The 17,248-nt window shown below is 38.8% G+C and overlaps 1 protein-coding gene and 1 non-coding gene across 2 annotated transcripts; both read left to right on the forward strand.

Moving 5' to 3' along the window:
- The first annotated feature begins 421 nt into the window (after positions 1-421).
- Positions 422-1,735, forward strand: LOC112701240 (uncharacterized). Its single transcript, XM_025752021.1, has one exon. The coding sequence runs from the start codon at positions 422-424 to the stop codon at positions 1,733-1,735; it is 1,314 nt and encodes a 437-aa protein (XP_025607806.1).
- A 14,462-nt stretch (positions 1,736-16,197) lies between these two features.
- On the forward strand, positions 16,198-16,305 carry LOC112704610 (small nucleolar RNA R71). Its single transcript, XR_003155227.1, has one exon. It is a non-coding gene; the product is annotated as a small nucleolar RNA R71 (small nucleolar RNA).
- The last annotated feature ends 943 nt before the right edge of the window (positions 16,306-17,248 follow it).

Consider the following 17,248-nt stretch of genomic DNA (forward strand, 5'->3'; position numbering starts at 1 on the left):
GATAGTGATATGTGAACTCTGTGAAGTGTGAACTGACTGAACTATGATGAAGTCATGAAACTGTGATGAAATATGAATTGATTTTGTGAATTCTGATAATGTGAATTGAATATTGATTTTGTGAATTCTGATAGTGTGAATTGAATTCTGAATTTTTTGAAATCTGATAGTGTGAATTGAATTCTGATTTTGTGAAATCTGATAGTGTGAATTGAATTCTGAATTCTGATTTTGTGAAATCTGAGATGTTGTTTGAGAGATGATTTTGAGAGATGTTTTTGTGAATTGAATTCTGAATTTTTTGAACCTGAGATGTTTGTATACTCTGATTTTAGAATTTGGATCAATGGATGTTGTTTGTTCATTTGCTGTGAACTTGAGAGTTGAGATTATTGGGTTGGATTGCTGGTAATATTTAGGTATGGAAGAAAGTATCAACCAAGACCTACCTAGGAATAATAATGCTGAAAATAATTCTGCTTCGAATGAACGTTCTCTTCCTCCCGCGAGTAACGAAAATCAGTCACAAACTTCTAGTGTTCGGGGAAAAACTGATCCTGCTTGGAGATACGTTGCTTTACAGAATATAAATGGAAAGCCGCATTACCAATGTTTATTTTGTCTGAGTACTTTTGGGGGCGGGGGAATTAATAGAATGAAAAAGCATTTGGCGAAGATGGGTGGAGACATTAAGAAGTGTTCTAAGGTCCCGTATGATGTAGAAAAACAAATGGAAGGTTTGTTGAAAGAGATTCAGAAAAGTAAAACTAGTAAAAGGAAAGTAAGTTTCAACGAAGAGGGTACCGATGAGTGTGAGGATGCAATTGATGAAGCAATAGCGCAAGAGGAACAACAAACTCCGAGTCAGTTACCAACTAAGGAGGTTGTTGGAGGCGATCCAAAAAAGAAAGCAAAAATCATTATTCCTCCTATTTTTGCACCAAGAACAACTCCGGGAAGTCAAAAAAGTCTAAAAAGCGTGTTTCAAAACAAAGAGGCGCTTCATGAAGTTGATAAGCGAGTGGCTAGATGGCTTTTGAATTGTAGGATTCCTTTCAATGCGGTTATGTCACCTTTTTTTCAAGATATGTTGGATGGTGTAGCTGGCTTTGGACCTGGTTATAAAGGTCCTTCTTATGACTCTTTGAGGGTTAATTTATTAGCCGATCTCAAAAGGGAGTGTCAAATGGTTGTTGATAGCTATAGGTCTGCTTGGAAAGAAACTGGATGTACTCTCATGGCTGATGGTTGGACAGATCAAAGGCAAAGAACATTGATTAATTTTTTGGTTTATTGTTCGAAAGGGTTGTGCTTTGTGAAATCTGTAGATGCCTCAAGTATGGTTAAAAATGCTTCTAGCTTGTGTGACTTGTTTTCAGAGGTGATTGAATGGATTGGACCTGATAATGTTGTTCATGTAGTGACCGATAATGCTGCGAACTATGTTGCTGCTGGTAGGCTTATTAATAAGAAATTTGAAAATATTCACTGGTCACCTTGTGCTGCTCATTGCTTGAATCTTATTCTAAAAGATATAAGCAGCATGCCACATATTTCTAGCCTTGCAACACGTGCTTCGAAGATTACCGTGTTTGTATATAATCATACGGTGTTCTTGTCCTGGCTAAGACAAAAAGAGGATTGGAGGGAGATTGTTCGTCCAGGTGCAACTCGTTTTGCCACTGTCTTCCTCACATTGATGAGTATCTTTGAGCGCAAATCGGAATTACAATAATTGGTTGTTGATACACACTTTACCAGACACAAATTAGGAAGGAGTGCTAATGGGAGAGCTGTGAGTGCAATTATCCTAGACAATAAATTTTGGGATGATTGTTTTACTGTATGCCAAATTGTGAGTCCGTTGATTAAATTGCTGAGGTTGGTAGATGCCGATGATAAACCATCATTGGGAATTGTTTATGAAGGTATGCTGAGGTCAGAAAATGGAATCAAAGAAATGTTCAAGCATAGGAAGAGTGCATATCAACCTTACACAGAGATTATCAACTCAAGATGGGACAAACATTTGAAAAAAAATCTTCACGCAGCAGCCTATTTCTTGAATCCTGATTGCTTTTTTTCTGAAAATTATAGAGAATCACCTGATGTCATGCGAGCTTTACTTGATCTTGTTACATTGCATTGCAAGGTTAATAATTTAGATTCAGTTGAGGCAATGAAAGAAATACACTTATATAGAGATCGAAAGGAAAGCTTTGATAGGCCTGAAGCTGTTCCAGCTGCAAAAAAACTTCAACCTGGTAATAATATCTGTTTGATAATAAGCTTTAGTTATTCACTTATTTTATGTTTTGATTTCCTTAATTTTATAACTAATACTTGAGATATGGGATTGTAATTTATAGATGAATGGTGGAGGTTATTTGGTAGTTCTGCTCCATGTTTACAAAAAATGGCAGTTCGCATTCTTAGCCAAGCATCTGCTTCTTCAGGGTGTGAAAGGAATTGGAGTCTTTTTGATCAAATTCATACTGCAAGAAGGAATAGATTGGAGCATGATAGGCTAAGTGATATTGTGTATGTTACATATAATTTGCGTCTTAAATCCAGGTAATTTATATTTCATCCTTTCATTTCATATCATTAGATTTTGTATAGCTAATATACTAGGCTTATCATATATTGTATTTAATTTGTTAGGAATGAAAGAAAAAAAAAGAAAGCAAAAGTCGCAATATGATCCAATTGATATTGAAACTATTGATAAGGTTGATTTTTGGGTGACGGAAGAGGTTGTTGAAAAAGAGCCTGATCTTCCAAGTAATATTGAAGACTTGCTTGGTGAGTATTATAGTTTATTGAACATACAATAAATTACAATAGCTTTGATCTTTAATTTATTGATAATGTGTTATATTTTCTTAGATGAGATTGATGCTGATTTAGATCAAGGTGGTGGTGGTGGTAGTACTAGTACATTTTATGATGCACCACTTGCTTTTTCTGGTCCAAGTAGTGGAAATGAAGGTGATGAAATCAATGACGCAAATCTGCAGCAAATCATGGAGGATTTTGATGGTTGATGACAAATTTGGCTCATTTTGATGCTGCTATGTTATGTTTGGTTGTTTGTTTCTTGACTTTTGCACTTTGAATTTGTATTTGAATGAGATTATAACATTTGGTTTATGTAGTACTTTTAATTTGAATGATATTTTCAAGTTTAGATTAGACTATAATTATATTTTTATGTGCTTATTTATATTTTATTTATTATTTTATTATAAAACGGTTTTTACGGTTCAACCACGATCGGACCGGTTGAACCTATGAACCAGTGAACCAGTACCTAGAGCGGTTCGATGACCGGTTCGGTTTCAGAACCTTGCAATTTTCCTTGAATTTTTATGAAGAGAGCACGACATTGCTCTCCAAGAGAGCACTCTGCTCTCCTTGAGAGCAGACTTTCTTGGTTTCCTTGTGTCTCCCTCTTCGAGCCTTGGTGGAAGCACTTTGGTTTATTTTTGCTTATTTTTGGCCCTTAAAGATGCCTTTCACTCATGCCTCAATTGTATGCCAAATATGAATTGTTATATATCGTTGGAAAGTTCTGAATATCAGCTTTCCAACGCAACTGGAAGCACATCAATCGAACATCTGTAGCTCAAGTTATAGCCCTTTGAAGTAGGCATGGTCATGCTGTGAGCGCCCAGGTTTTAACTTAGCAAAAATTTTCTTCCAACCTCACTTTGCATCACGATATTGCCCTGCCCTTGGCAAGAGCAGGGCAATGTGCGTGCTGGTTGCTTCCTTGTTTGATTTGGTCATGGGTCACACTTTTAAAAGCGTGGCCTAAGGCTCCAAAGTGTGCTCCAACTTCAAAGTGTGCCCCAAAGCTCTTTTTTCTCCTTTTTTAGCTTATTTTGTGCTTCTTTGCTTCTTTTTCTTCTTATTTCCTACAAGATTTATAAATTTAAAAGATCAAGGAAATATTCTAATTAAGCACAAAAGAATGCAATATTTAAGCACTAATCATCAATTTCTTGTATGAAAAAGCATTGAAAAATAGGTATATGATGACTTGTCATCACAACACCAAACTTAAACTTTGCTTGTCCCCAAGCAAGAAAAGAATCATGCAATAAAGGTTGACAATCCAAGGTAAGAAGAATAGCAACTCATTGTTCATGGTTAGCTAGTTTTCTTAGCATGCTACAATCACAAAAGAGATGTAAATGATTGATGCTTCTATCTAGCTCAATTTATGAAATCTTTCTCTTATATTTCTTCCCTGAAACAAGCTTTTGATTTTTTTTTTCTTATTAGCTTCTCCTTTTGGGTGCTTTGCCCCATGAGTTAATAACAAAGCTACGATTCTAAATGCTTTGTTTTCAAGTATTACCACTTGATACATAAGCACCACAAGCATTTGAATTAGAGGACTTCATTAAGTTCATTTTTTCTTTTCTTGATTCTCTAATCATTGATGCTCAGAACCTTGAGCTTTGAGGGAGTGCTTTTGCACTTGAGCCTAGCCTTGACTTCTAAGTATTTTGTTTTCAAGCATTTGGCTTGATACATAAACACCACAAGTACTTAGCAAATAAATTGCCATTGGTACTCAGAGCCTTCAGCTTTCTCATTCTTTCCCTTTTTCTTTTCTTGCCCTTTTTTGCTTTTTTTTTTCAAGGTTTTCATGATTTCAAAAGATTTCACAAAATGTCCTAGATGAAAACTTCAATTAAATAAAATCTAATGCAATTGAGCAACAATCAATCATACTAGCTTTCCAATACTTGTATGCACATGCTAAATTCTTCTTTAATTCCTTGTTTGTTTATGATATGATGCTTTATTGCTTTTGAATTCACAAAGCTCAAGTTGGTAGTCATAATGCCGCAGCAACATGTTACAAACAAAATTCAAGCTATGCTTAGTCATACCACACATGCATACAGAGAATATAAAGACAATCATGCAATTTAAAGTGCTGGAAACAAAGGAGAGGAAAAGGAACTTTACAACCTTGTAGTCCATCTTTTCTATTGTTGTCATTTTCCTCTTATTCTTCCCTTTCCCTTGCCAAACTCAGAATGCTTGCTCATCCTCAAGCAACAATTAGAACAATGGCTATAGGGCTAAGATGGATCATGAATGTCTTACACAATGAAATGTTAGTAGCACATGTGTTCTAAGCAAGCAAAATGAAAGATAAAAATCAAGGCACAAAGGACAGAGACATTATGATTGCATAGATAAGAGGGTGTGCACAATACATTGCATAAAAGATAAGTGGCACACCAAACTTAGTGTGACACTTTCACTTGAAATTAATGCAAGTATCCAGTAAAGAGTGGAAACAAATTTTTGTTGCATAACAACACCAAACTTAGAATGCAATCCTATGTCTATTTTATTTGAAATAAGACTAAATGAAACTGTTGTATGTTAAATATAATCACCAAGCCAAGAATCTTGTCATGAATAAAGCTCTTTTGGTGATGTATTAACAAACACAGTTAACAAAAGAAAGCATTAAAAACAAGTAAATGAATAAAACAAAAAGGGAACTGAAATGTTAAACCAAAAGAGACAAATAAAATTGCAGAGGCATTATGATTATGCAAACAAGTAGTGTTGCTTGAATAAATTGCATAGAAAATAAGTGGCACACCAAACTTAGAATCTTAGTGTGACACTTTCATGTAGAATTGATGCAATCATTCAAATGGATTGAAAACAAATTGTTGCAGGGCAACACCAAACTTAGAATGTAATCATATGCCAATTTATTGAAATTTAAACAAAGCAAGGAGAAGAAATGTACCTACTGTCTACCTGTTCTTCACTTTCTTCCTCTTCTTCCAATTTGTTAAGAGGAATGACCTCAAGGGGGAGGAAGTTTCAGCTATTGTTCCCTTTCTTGGTTTCCTTTCAGTAAGCCTCCTTTTGTACATGGCTTGATTGAGCTTGCTTGCTAATGGTCCAGGGGAAGGATTGTTTACAGTTGACCTTCTCTTGAATGTTGTCCTTGGTATCTTGGTCACAATCCTCTTCTTGGTGCTTTTGTTAATTGCCTTTACTTTTTGGATGTCAAGACATGGTTGCTGTGTGATTTTTGGAGTAATTTCTTCATCAAAACCCTCTTGCATTGTTGGTTCCATGAGTTGTTTCTCTTTGCACTTCTCTGCTTCACTTGAGTTTGGACGTCCTTGATTGTCCTCCTCACTTTCTTGTTCTTCCACTTCCTCTTTTACACTCAACATTTGTTTTAATAGCACTTTCATAGAAGAGGTTTGTTGTTCTTCCCATGATTTCTTCATCTCCTCTTCATATCTTTCAATCAGTGTTGAGCATCTTTGGTTCAGGGAGGTTTGTGGGGGTTGTGAGCTTTCATGTTCCTTTATCATCTCAAGTGGCTTCTGTGAATATGCAAGTTCAGGTTCAAATACCTCCACCATCTCATTTTTCATTGAAATTTCACTTGACACAAAGGCTTCCTCATCTTGCTTTTCCACTTCCTCACCCACAAATTGGTTTTCATCCTCTCTGTTTGAATGTTCTAAGTTCCTCCTTGTTTGCTCTAAGGGCTTATTCATCTTCTTGAAGAGGATTTCTTTCCAAGATTGGGATTGTGTGTGTCTTTTCACGAGTTGTCTGTGTATTTCAATGGCTTGACATTGGCTTGTTGTGGTGAAGTTGTGTTGAGGGGTGTGGAATGAGTTTTGTGAGTTGTGGGATGAATTTTGTGGTTGGTAGGATGACTTGTATAGATTTTGGAGGAAACTTTGTGTTGAGGTATAATCAAGTGATGAAGAACTTTCAAATGAGAAACTGGGAAGTGATGGTGGATAATTTTTCATGACTTTATTGAGAGTATACTCCAGGGAAGATGTTTCTTGATGAATGGAGCATGAATCCTTGAGATTCCCTTCTCAGCCACGGTTTGTGTAACTATCATCACAGAGGGAGTCACTTTGTGGCTCTGGGAGGTATTCATGCTCTTTCATTCCTTGGTGATACTCCCATCCACCATGAGGATAATGATATGAATCATTTTGTGGTGGTGGTTGGTATCCCATATGATTCTCTTGTTCATCTTGTGTTTCTGAAGCAAATCTCCATGGATTGGAGTGCTTAGAATTTGTATTTTCTTGGTGATATTCCCAGCCACCATTAGAGATTGGTGATGGTGAGTAATATCCCATAAAATTTGTTTGATCATAAGATGAGTTGGTCTCCATCTGAGTTTTGCAAAACACAACACCATTGAAAGTTGAAATTCATGTCTCAGATGAGATTTCCTTAGTGAGACAAAAACACAAACACCTTGGTTTCAACTTGGAACAGAGAACAAAAACAAAAAAGATGCTTGATCTAGAATTCTCACCCACTTAATCATTGTTGATCTAATCAATCCCCGGCAACGGCACCAAAAACTTGATGGTGTTTTTGTGGAAAAAGAAATTTCCAAACACATAGATCTAACCAGCAAGTGTACCGGATCGTATCAAGTAGTAATAACTCACTTAGAGTGAGGTCGATTCCACAGGGATTGATGGATCAAGCAACTTTAGTGGGTGATTAGTTTAGTCAAGCTAACATTGAAGTGAAATGGGATGAAATATGGCCAACAGAAAGTAAATAGCAGTGAATTTAAAGTTGCAGAATGTAAATGGCAGGAAACTTAAAGAGCAAGCAATGTAAATTGCAGAAACTTAAATGACAAGAAATATAAATTGCATTGAATATAAAAGGGAGTGGGAGCAGGGAATTTAAACAGAACTAAAAAATGTAAAGTGCAATGAATTAAAGAACTCTCAGATTTTGAAATTTAGAAACAGATCAATTCAATATCAAAATAGAAATATAAAGGTGTTGAAGAATCAAAACAACAAGAACTTAGATCATGCATGAAATTCCAGAAGAATAATCAACAATTTCAATGAAACAGTAAAAACAGAAGAGCAGCCAAGAACTTAACTCAATTGCAAAATAAAATTGAAGATCTCAGGGAATCAAAGAGACTAGAAAACAAGTCTAGATCTCAAGCCCTTCCTTGATTCAATAGCAAACAGATTGAAGAAGAAATGAAGATGAAAGCAGTAAGAGGAATTTGATTCAAATTGCAATTTACTGAAATTATGCAGCAAGGCAAACAAAGAGAAATCTCCAAGGGAGAATGAAACAGAATTCCTTCAATTCTCCACCCCAAGATTCAAAACAGAAATGAAAATTGAAGGAGAGAGCTCTCTACTCCTAATGCTCCCTAGTGGAGCTCGCCTTTTTTCTTGTGAGATGGAATTGATGCCTTTATATAGGCTTTACAAAGTGAAAATGAAAATGGAATTAAAACAAATTACAATTAAAATGAAAATCCTAATCTAATTGATCCATGTGCCTTTGAGTGATGATGTTGGCTTTGCTTGCTTTGGATTTGAGGAGAAATAGGTTTGGTTGGACTTGATTCAATTTGGAGAGAAATTGAGTTTAAATGGAATTTTGGTTGAATTTCGGCCCATGAGTGTTTGCTCCCAGGAGGCTGCTCTGCTCTTGTGGAGAGCAGAGCAGTGAGGCTTTGTATGGGGATCCAATTTGCGTGTTGAGTATAGTGAGGCATCAGGATGCTGCCCTGCTCTTGTGGAGGGCGTAGCAGTGGAGCCTTGCATGTCTATCTTGCGCACCAAGTCCTCCTTGCCCATGTTGTGTTGCGCGCCTCATGTTCCTGGCCGTGTCATGCTCATGCTTGTGTGCGCCAAGGGGCTTTCCCAAGTTCAAACCCGTGTGAAAGCATTTGGGAAAACAATTTTCCTTGAATTTTTATGAAGAGAGCACAACATTGCTCTCCAAGAGAGCACTCTGCTCTCCTTGAGAGCAGACTTTCTTGGTTTCCTTGTGTCTCCCTCTTCGAGCCTTGGTGGAAGCACTTTGGTTTATTTTCACTTATTTTTGGCCCTTAAAGATGCCTTTCACTCATGCCTCAATTGTATGCCAAATATGGATTGTTATATATCGTTGGAAAGCTCTGAATATCAGCTTTCCAACGCAACTGAAAGCACATCAATCGAACATCTGTAGCTCAAGTTATAGCCCTTTGAAGTAGGCATGGTCATGCTGTGAGCGCCCAAGTTTTAACTTAGCGAAAATTTTCTTCCAACCTCACTTTGCATGACGATATTGCCCTGCCCTTGGCAAGAGCAGGGCAATGTGCGTGCTGGTTGCTTCCTTGTTTGATTTGGTCATGGGCCACACTTTGAAAAGCGTGGCCTAGGGTTCCAAAGTGTGCTCCAACTTCAAAGTGTGCCCCAAAGCTCTTTTTTCTCCTTTTTTAGCTTATTTTGTGCTTCTTTGCTTCTTTTTCTTCTTATTTCCTACAAGATTTATAAATTTAAAAGATCAAGAAAATATTCTAATTAAGCACAAAAGAATGTCATATTTAAGCACTAATCATCAATTTCTTGTATGAAAAAGCATTGAAAAATAGGTATATGATGACTTGTCATCACTCTGCTCGTGTCATGTGCTACTTCTGGCATCGTGTTCTGCTCTGCTCTGCCATGTTTGATCTTCAGCTCGTGTCGTTCTGAAACATTCGCTTTGCTCTGCCGTGGTGTCGTCCACATCTTCCTCTCAAGTCTCTCAGCTATGACAAAAATTTCTCTCAAATCTTACTTACTAGTAGTTAATTTAGTGGAATTGTTGAAATAACAAAACTACTCCAACCACTTTGAATTTTGATTGATGGGAGATTTACTCTTTGCTCTTCGCGTTCCATATCACTGCTCGCGATTTACTCTTCTCTATTTGATTTTCTCGTCATTGCATGTGTTCCTCATTGCTGGCATCCTGTTGGCGTCTCCATCGCGTTCATTGCTGCTCGCCTCACCTCGCCATTGGGTTTGTCCCTCCTTGCGTCGCTATCGGTTCATTGCCTACTGTTTAATTAATTCTGGTCCTATAAAATCACAACAATGTTTCATTGTTATGATTGGTGCGTGAAATTGTGATCACTACTTTTCACAAATCAATTAATCCCCGGTAATGAATCCAAAAACTTGGTGTTCAATACCATGGCATAAACACAACTTCGCACAACTAACCAGCAAGTGTACTGGGTCGTCCAAGTAATAAACCTTACGCGAGTAAGGGTCAATCCCACAGAGATTGTTGGTATGAAGCAAGCTATGGTCACCTTGTAAATCTCAGTCAGGCAAACTCAAATGGATGTGGGTGATAAATGAAATAAACATAAAGATAAAGATAGAGATACTTATGTAATTCATTGGTAGGAATTTCAGATAAGCGTATGAAGATACTGTCCCTTCCGTCTCTTTGCTTTCCTACTGTCTTCATCCAATCCTTCTTACTCCTTTCCATGGCAAGCTTAAGCAAGGGTTTCACCGTTGTCAGTGGCTACCTCCCATCCTCTCAGTGGAAATGTTCAACGCACCCTGTCACGGCACGGCTATCGGTTCTCAATCAGGCCGGAATAGAATCCAGTGATTCTTTTGCGTCTGTCACTAACGCCCCGCCTTCAGGAGTTTGAAGCACGTCACAGTCATTCAATCATTGAATCCTACTCAGAATACCACAGACAAGGTTAGACCTTCCGGATTCTCTTGAATGCCGCCATCAGTTCTAGCCTATACCACGAAGACTCTGATCTCACGGAATGGATGGCTCGTTTGTCAGGCGAGCGCTCGTTTGTCAGGCGATCAACCATGCATCGTGTATCAGGAATCCAAGAGATATTCACCCAATTGAAGGTAGAACGGAGGTGGTTGTCAGTCACACGTTCATAGGTGAGAATGATGATGAGTGTCACGGATCATCACATTCATCAAGTTGAAGAACAAGTGATATCTTAGAACAAGAACAAGCGGAATTGAATAGAAGAACAATAGTAATTGCATTAATACTCGAGGTACAGTAGAGCTCCACACCTTAATCTATGGTGTGTAGAAACTCCACCGTTGAAAATACATAAGAACAAGGTCTAGGCATGGCCGAATGGGCAGCCTCTCAAATAGGGTTCAATCATAAAAACATGATCAAAAGCTCTAAAGATTCAAATACAATAGTAAAAGGTCCTATATATATAGAACTAGTAGCCTAGGGTTTACAGAGATGAGTAAATGACATAAAAATCCACTTCCGGGCCCACTTGGTGTGTGCTTGGGCTGAGCAATGAAGCATTTTCGTGTAGAAACTCCTCTTGGAGTTAAACGCCAGCTTTGGTGCCAGTTTGGGCGTTTAACTCCCATTCTTGTGCCAGTTCCGGCGTTTAACGCTGGGAATTCTGAGGGTGACTTTGAACGCCGGTTTGGGCCATCAAATCGTAAACAAAGTATGGACTATCATATATTGCTGGAAAGCCCAGGATGTCTACTTTCCAACGCCGTTGAGAGCGCGCCAATTGGGCTTCTGTAGCTCCAGAAAATTCACTTCGAGTGCAGGGAGGTCAGAATCCAACAGCATCTGCAGTCCTTTTTGGTCTCTGAATCAGATTTTTGCTCAGGTCCCTCAATTTCAGCCAGAAAATACCTGAAATCACAAAAAAACACACAAACTCATAGTAAAGTCCAGAAAAGTGAATTTTAACTAAAAACTAATAAAAATATACTAAAAACTAACTAGATCATACTAAAAACAATGCCAAAAAGCGTACAAATTATCCGCTCATCACAACACCAAACTTAAATTGTTGCTTGTCCTCAAGCAACTGAAAATCAAATAAGATAAAAAGAAGAGAATATGCAATGAATTCCAAAAACATCTACGAAGATCAGTATTAATTAGATGAGCGGGGCTTTTAGCTTTTTGCCTTTGAACAGTTTTGGCATCTCACTCTATCCTTTGAAATTCAGAATGATTGGCTTCTTTAGGAACTCAGAGTCCAGATAGTGTCATTGATTCTCCTAGTTAAGTATGATGATTCTTGAACATAGCTACTTATTGAGTCTTGGCCGTGGCCCAAAGCACTCTGTCTTCCAGTATTACCACCGGATACATACATGCCACAGACACATAATTGGGTGAACCTTTTCAGATTGTGACTCAGCTTTGCTAAAGTCCCCAATTAGAGGTGTCCAGAGTTCTTAAGCACACTCTTTTTGCCTTGGATCACAACTTTATTTCTTTCTTTTTCTTTCTTTTTCTTTTTCTTTCTTTCTCTCTTTTTTTTTGAATATTTTTTTCTTTTTTTTTGTATTCACTGCTTTTTCTTGCTTCAAGAATCATTTTTATGATTTTTCAGATCCTCAGTAACATGTCTCCTTTTTCATCATTCTTTCAAGAGCCAACATTTATGAACCACAAATTCAAAAGACATATGCACTGTTTAAGCATACATTCAGAGAACAAAAATATTGCCACCACATCAAAATAATTAAACTGTTATAAAATTCAAAATTCATGCAATTCTTCTCTTTTTCAATTAAGACATTTTTATTTAAGAGAGGTGATGGATTCATAGGACATTCATAACTTTAAGGCATAGACACTAAGACACTAATGATCACAAGACACAAACATAGATAAACATAAGCACTAAAAAATTTGAAAAACAGGAAAATAAAGAACAAGGAAATTAAAGAACGGGTCCACCTTAGTGATGGAGGCTCTTTCTTCCTCTTGAAGATCCTGTGGAGTGCTTGAGCTCCTCAATATCTCTTCCTTGTCTTTGTTGCTCCTCTCTCATGATTCTTTAATCTTCTCTAATTTCATGGAGGATGATGGAGTGTTCTTGGTGCTCCACCCTTAGTTGTCCCATGTTGGAACTCAATTCTCCTAGGGAGGTGTTTAGTTGCTCCCAATAGTTTTGTGGAGGAAAGTGCATCCCTTGAGGAATCTCAGGGATCTCATGATGAGTGGGGTCTCTTGTGTGCTCCATCCTTTTCTTAGTGATGGGCTTGTCCTCATCAATAGGGATGTCTCCCTCTATGTCAACTCCAACTGAATAACAGAGGTGACAAATGAGATGAGGAAAGGCTAACCTTGCCAAGGTAGAGGACTTGTCTGCCACCTTATACAGTTCTTGAGCTATAACCTCATGAACTTCTATTTCTTCTCCAATCATGATGCTATGAATCATGATAGCCCGGTCTATGGTAACTTCGGACCGGTTGCTAGTGGGAATGATTGAGCGTTGGATAAACTCCAACCATCCTCTAGCCACAGGTTTGAGGTCATGCCTTCTCAATTGAACCGGCTTTCCTCTTGAATCTCTCTTCCATTGGGCGCCCTCTTCACATATGACTGTGAGGACTTGGTCCAACCTTTGATCAAAGTTGACCCTTCTAGTGTAAGGATGTTCATCTCCTTGCATCATGGGCAAATTGAATGCCAACCTTACACTTTCCGGACTAAAATCCAAGTATTTCCCCCGAACCATAGTAAGCCAATTCTTTGGATCCGGGTTCACACTTTGATCATGGTTCTTGGTGATCCATGCATTGGCATAGAACTCTTGAACCATTAAGATTCCGACTTGTTGAATGGGGTTGGTAAGAACTTCCCAACCTCTTCTTCGGATCTCATGTCGGATCTCTGGATATTCACTCTTTTTGAGTGAAAAAGGGACCTCGGGGATCACCTTCTTCAAGGCCACAACTTCATAGAAGTGGTCTTGATGCACCCTTGAGATGAATCTTTCCATCTCCCATGACTCGGAGGTGAAAGCTTTTACCTTCCCTTTCCTCTTTCTAGAGGTTTCTCCGGCCTTGGATGCCATAAATGGTTATGGAAAAACAAAAAGCAATGCTTTTACCACACCAAACTTAAAATGTTTGCTCGTCCTCGAGAAAAAGAAGAAAGAAGATAGTAGAAGAAGAAGAAATGAGGAAGAAGGGAATGGCTTTGTGTTCGGCCAAAAGGGGGAGAAGTGGTGTTTATGTTGTGTGAAAATGAAGGAGTGAAGGAGGGTTTATATAGGAGTGGGGGAGGGGTAGGGTTCGGTCAAGTGAGGGTGAGTTTGGGTGGGAAAGTGGTTTGAATTTGAATGGTGAGGTAGGTGGGGTTTTATGAAGGATGGATGTGAGTGGTGAAGAGAAAGATGGGATTTGATAGGTGAAGGGTTTTTGGGGAAGAGGTGTTGAGGTGATTGGTGAATGGGTGAAGAAGAGAGAGAGTGGTGGGGTAGGTAGGGATCCTGTGGGGTCCACAGATCTTGACTGTCAAGGAAAAGTCATCCCTGCACCAAATGGCATGCAAAATTGCGTTTTTAGCCATTTCTGGCGTTAAACGCCGGGCTGGTGCCCATTTCTGGCATTTAACGCCAGCTTCTTGCCCTTTTCTGGCGTTTAACGCCAGTCTGGTGCCCCTTTCTGGCGTTAAACGCCCAGAATGGTGCCAGACTGGGCGTTAAACGCCCAACAGCTAGCCTCACTGGCGTTTAAACGCCAGCACGCTCTCCTCCAGGGTGTGCTGTTTTTCTTTCTGCTTTTCATTCTGTTTTCGCTTTTTTCACTGATTTTGTGACTTCTCATGATCATCAACCTACAAAAAAAAAAAATAACAAAGGAAAATAGATAAAAACATAACATTGGGTTGCCTCCCAACAAGCGCTTCTTTAATGTCAGTAGCTTGACAGAGGACTCTCATGGAGCCTCACAGATGCTCAGAGCCATGTTGGAACCTCCCAACACCAAACTTGGAGTTTGAATGTGGGGGTTCACCACCAAACTTAGAGTTTGACTGTGGGGGCTCTGTTTGGCTCTGTTTTGAGAGGAGCTCTTCATGCTTCCTCTCCATGGTGACAGAGGGATATCCTTGGGCCTTAAACACCAAGGATTCTTCATTCACTTGAATGATCAACTCTCCTCTATCAACATCAATCACAGCCCTTGCTGTGGCTAAGAAGGGTCTGCCAAGGATGATGGATTCATCCATGCACTTCCCAGTCTCTAGGACTATGAAATCAGTAGGGATGTAATGGTCTTCAACTTTTACCAGAACATCCTCTACAAGTCCATAAGCTTGTTTTCTTGAGTTGTCTGCCATCTCTAGTGAGATTTTTGCAGCTTGTACCTCAAAGATCCCTAGCTTCTCCATTACAGAGAGAGGCATGAGGTTTACACTTGACCCTAAGTCACACAAGGCCTTCTTGAGGGTCATGGTGCCTATGGTACAAGGTATTGAAAACTTCCCAGGATCCTGTCTCTTTTGAGGTAATTTCTGCCTAGACAAGTCATCCAGTTCTTTGGTGAGCAAAGGGGGTTCATCCTCCCAAGTCTCATTTCCAAATAACTTGTCAGTAACTTGCTCTTCAGTGACATACTCATCCTCTTCAGAGGAAGAATACTCATCAGAGCTCATGAATGGCAGAATTAAGTCCAATGGAATCTCTATGGTCTCATTTTGAACCTCAGATTCCCATGGTTCCTCATTGGGGAACTCATTGGAGGCCAGTGGATGTCCATTGAGGTCTTCCTCAGTGGCGTTCACTGCCTCTTCCTCCTCTCCAAATTCGGCCATGTTGATGGCCTTGCACTCTCCTTTTAGATTTTCTTCTGTATTGCTTGGGAGAGTACTAGGAGGGAGTTCAGTAATTCTCTTGCTCAGCTGACCCACTTGTGCCTCCAAGTTTCTAATGGAGGACCTTGTTTCAGTCATGAAACTTTGAGTGGTTTTGATTAGATCAGAGACCATGGTTGCTAAGTCAGAGGTATTCTGCTTAGAACTCTCTGTCTGTTGCTGAGAAGATGATGGAAAAGGCTTGCTATTGCTAAACCTGTTTCTTCCACCATTATTATTGTTGAAACCTTGTTGAGGTCTCTGTTGATCCTTCCATGAGAAATTTGGATGATTTCTCCATGAAGGATTATAGGTGTTTCCATAGGGTTCTCCCATGTAATTCACCTCTTCCATTGAAGGGTTCTTAGGATCATAAGCTTCTTCCTCAGATGAAGCTTCCTTAGTACTGCTTGGTGCATTTTGCATTCCAGACAGACTTTGAGAAATCATATTGACTTGTTGAGTCAATATTTTGTTCTGAGCCAATATGGCATTGAGAGTGTCAATCTCAAGAACTCCTTTCTTCTGACTAGTCCCATTGTTCACAGGATTCCTCTCAGAAGTGTACATGAATTGGTTATTTGCAACCATTTCAATCAGCTCTTGAGCTTCTGTAGGCGTCTTCTTCAGATGAAGAGATCCTCCAGCAGAGCTATCCAAAGACATCTTGGACAGTTCAGAGAGACCATCATAGAAAATACCTATAATGCTCCATTCAGAAAGCATATCAGAAGGACACTTTCTGATTAATTGTTTATATCTTTCCCAAGCTTCATAGAGGGATTCTCCTTCCTTCTGTCTGAAGGTTTGGACTTCCACTCTAAGCTTACTCAATTTTTGAGGTGGAAAGAACTTTGCCAAGAAGGCATTGACTAGCTTTTCCCAAGAGTCCAGGCTTTCTTTAGGTTGAGAGTCCAACCATGTCCTAGCTCTGTCTCTTACAACAAAAGAGAATAGCATAAGTCTGTAGACCTCAGGGTCAACCCCATTAGTCTTGACAGTGTCACAGATTTGCAAGAATTCAGCTAAAAACTGATGAGGATCTTCCAATGGAAGTCCATGGAACTTGCAATTCTGTTGCATTAGAGAAACTAATTGAGGCTTAAGCTCAAAGTTGTTTGCTTCAATGGCAGGGATAGAGATGCTTCTCCATAGAAGTCGGGAGTAGGTGCAGTAAAGTCACCCAGCACCTTCCTTGCATTGTTGGCATTGTTGTTGTTTTCGGCTGCCATGTGTTCTTCTTCTTTGAAGATTTCTGTTAGGTCCTCCACAGAGATTTGTGCCTTAGCTTCTCTTAGTTTTCGCTTCAAGGTCCTTTCAGGTTCAGGGTCAGCCTCAACAAGAATGCTTTTGTCTTTGCTCCTGCTCATAAGAAAGAGAAGAGAACAAGAAAATGTGGAATCCTCTATGTCACAGTATAGAGATTCCTTAAGGAGTCAGAGGAAAAGAAAAATGGAAGACAGAGGTAGAAAATTCGAACTTATCAAGGAAGATGGAGTTTGAATTGTGTATTAAGGAATAATGTTAGTCCATAAATAGAAGGATATGAGAAGAGGGGAAGAAATTTTCGAAAAATTTAAAAACATTTTGAAAAACTTTAATTGATTTTCGAAAATTAAGAGTGGAAAAGAAATAAAGTGATTTTTGAAAAAGATTTTGAGATTAGAAATCAAAAAGATTTGATTGAAAGCTATTTTGAAAAAATGTGGTTAAGAAGATATGATTAGTTTTAAAAAGATGTGATTGAGAAGATATGATTTGAAAAACATTT

This window comes from Arachis hypogaea, chromosome 7 (assembly GCF_003086295.3).
Source record: "Arachis hypogaea cultivar Tifrunner chromosome 7, arahy.Tifrunner.gnm2.J5K5, whole genome shotgun sequence".
NCBI lineage: Eukaryota > Viridiplantae > Streptophyta > Magnoliopsida > Fabales > Fabaceae > Arachis > Arachis hypogaea.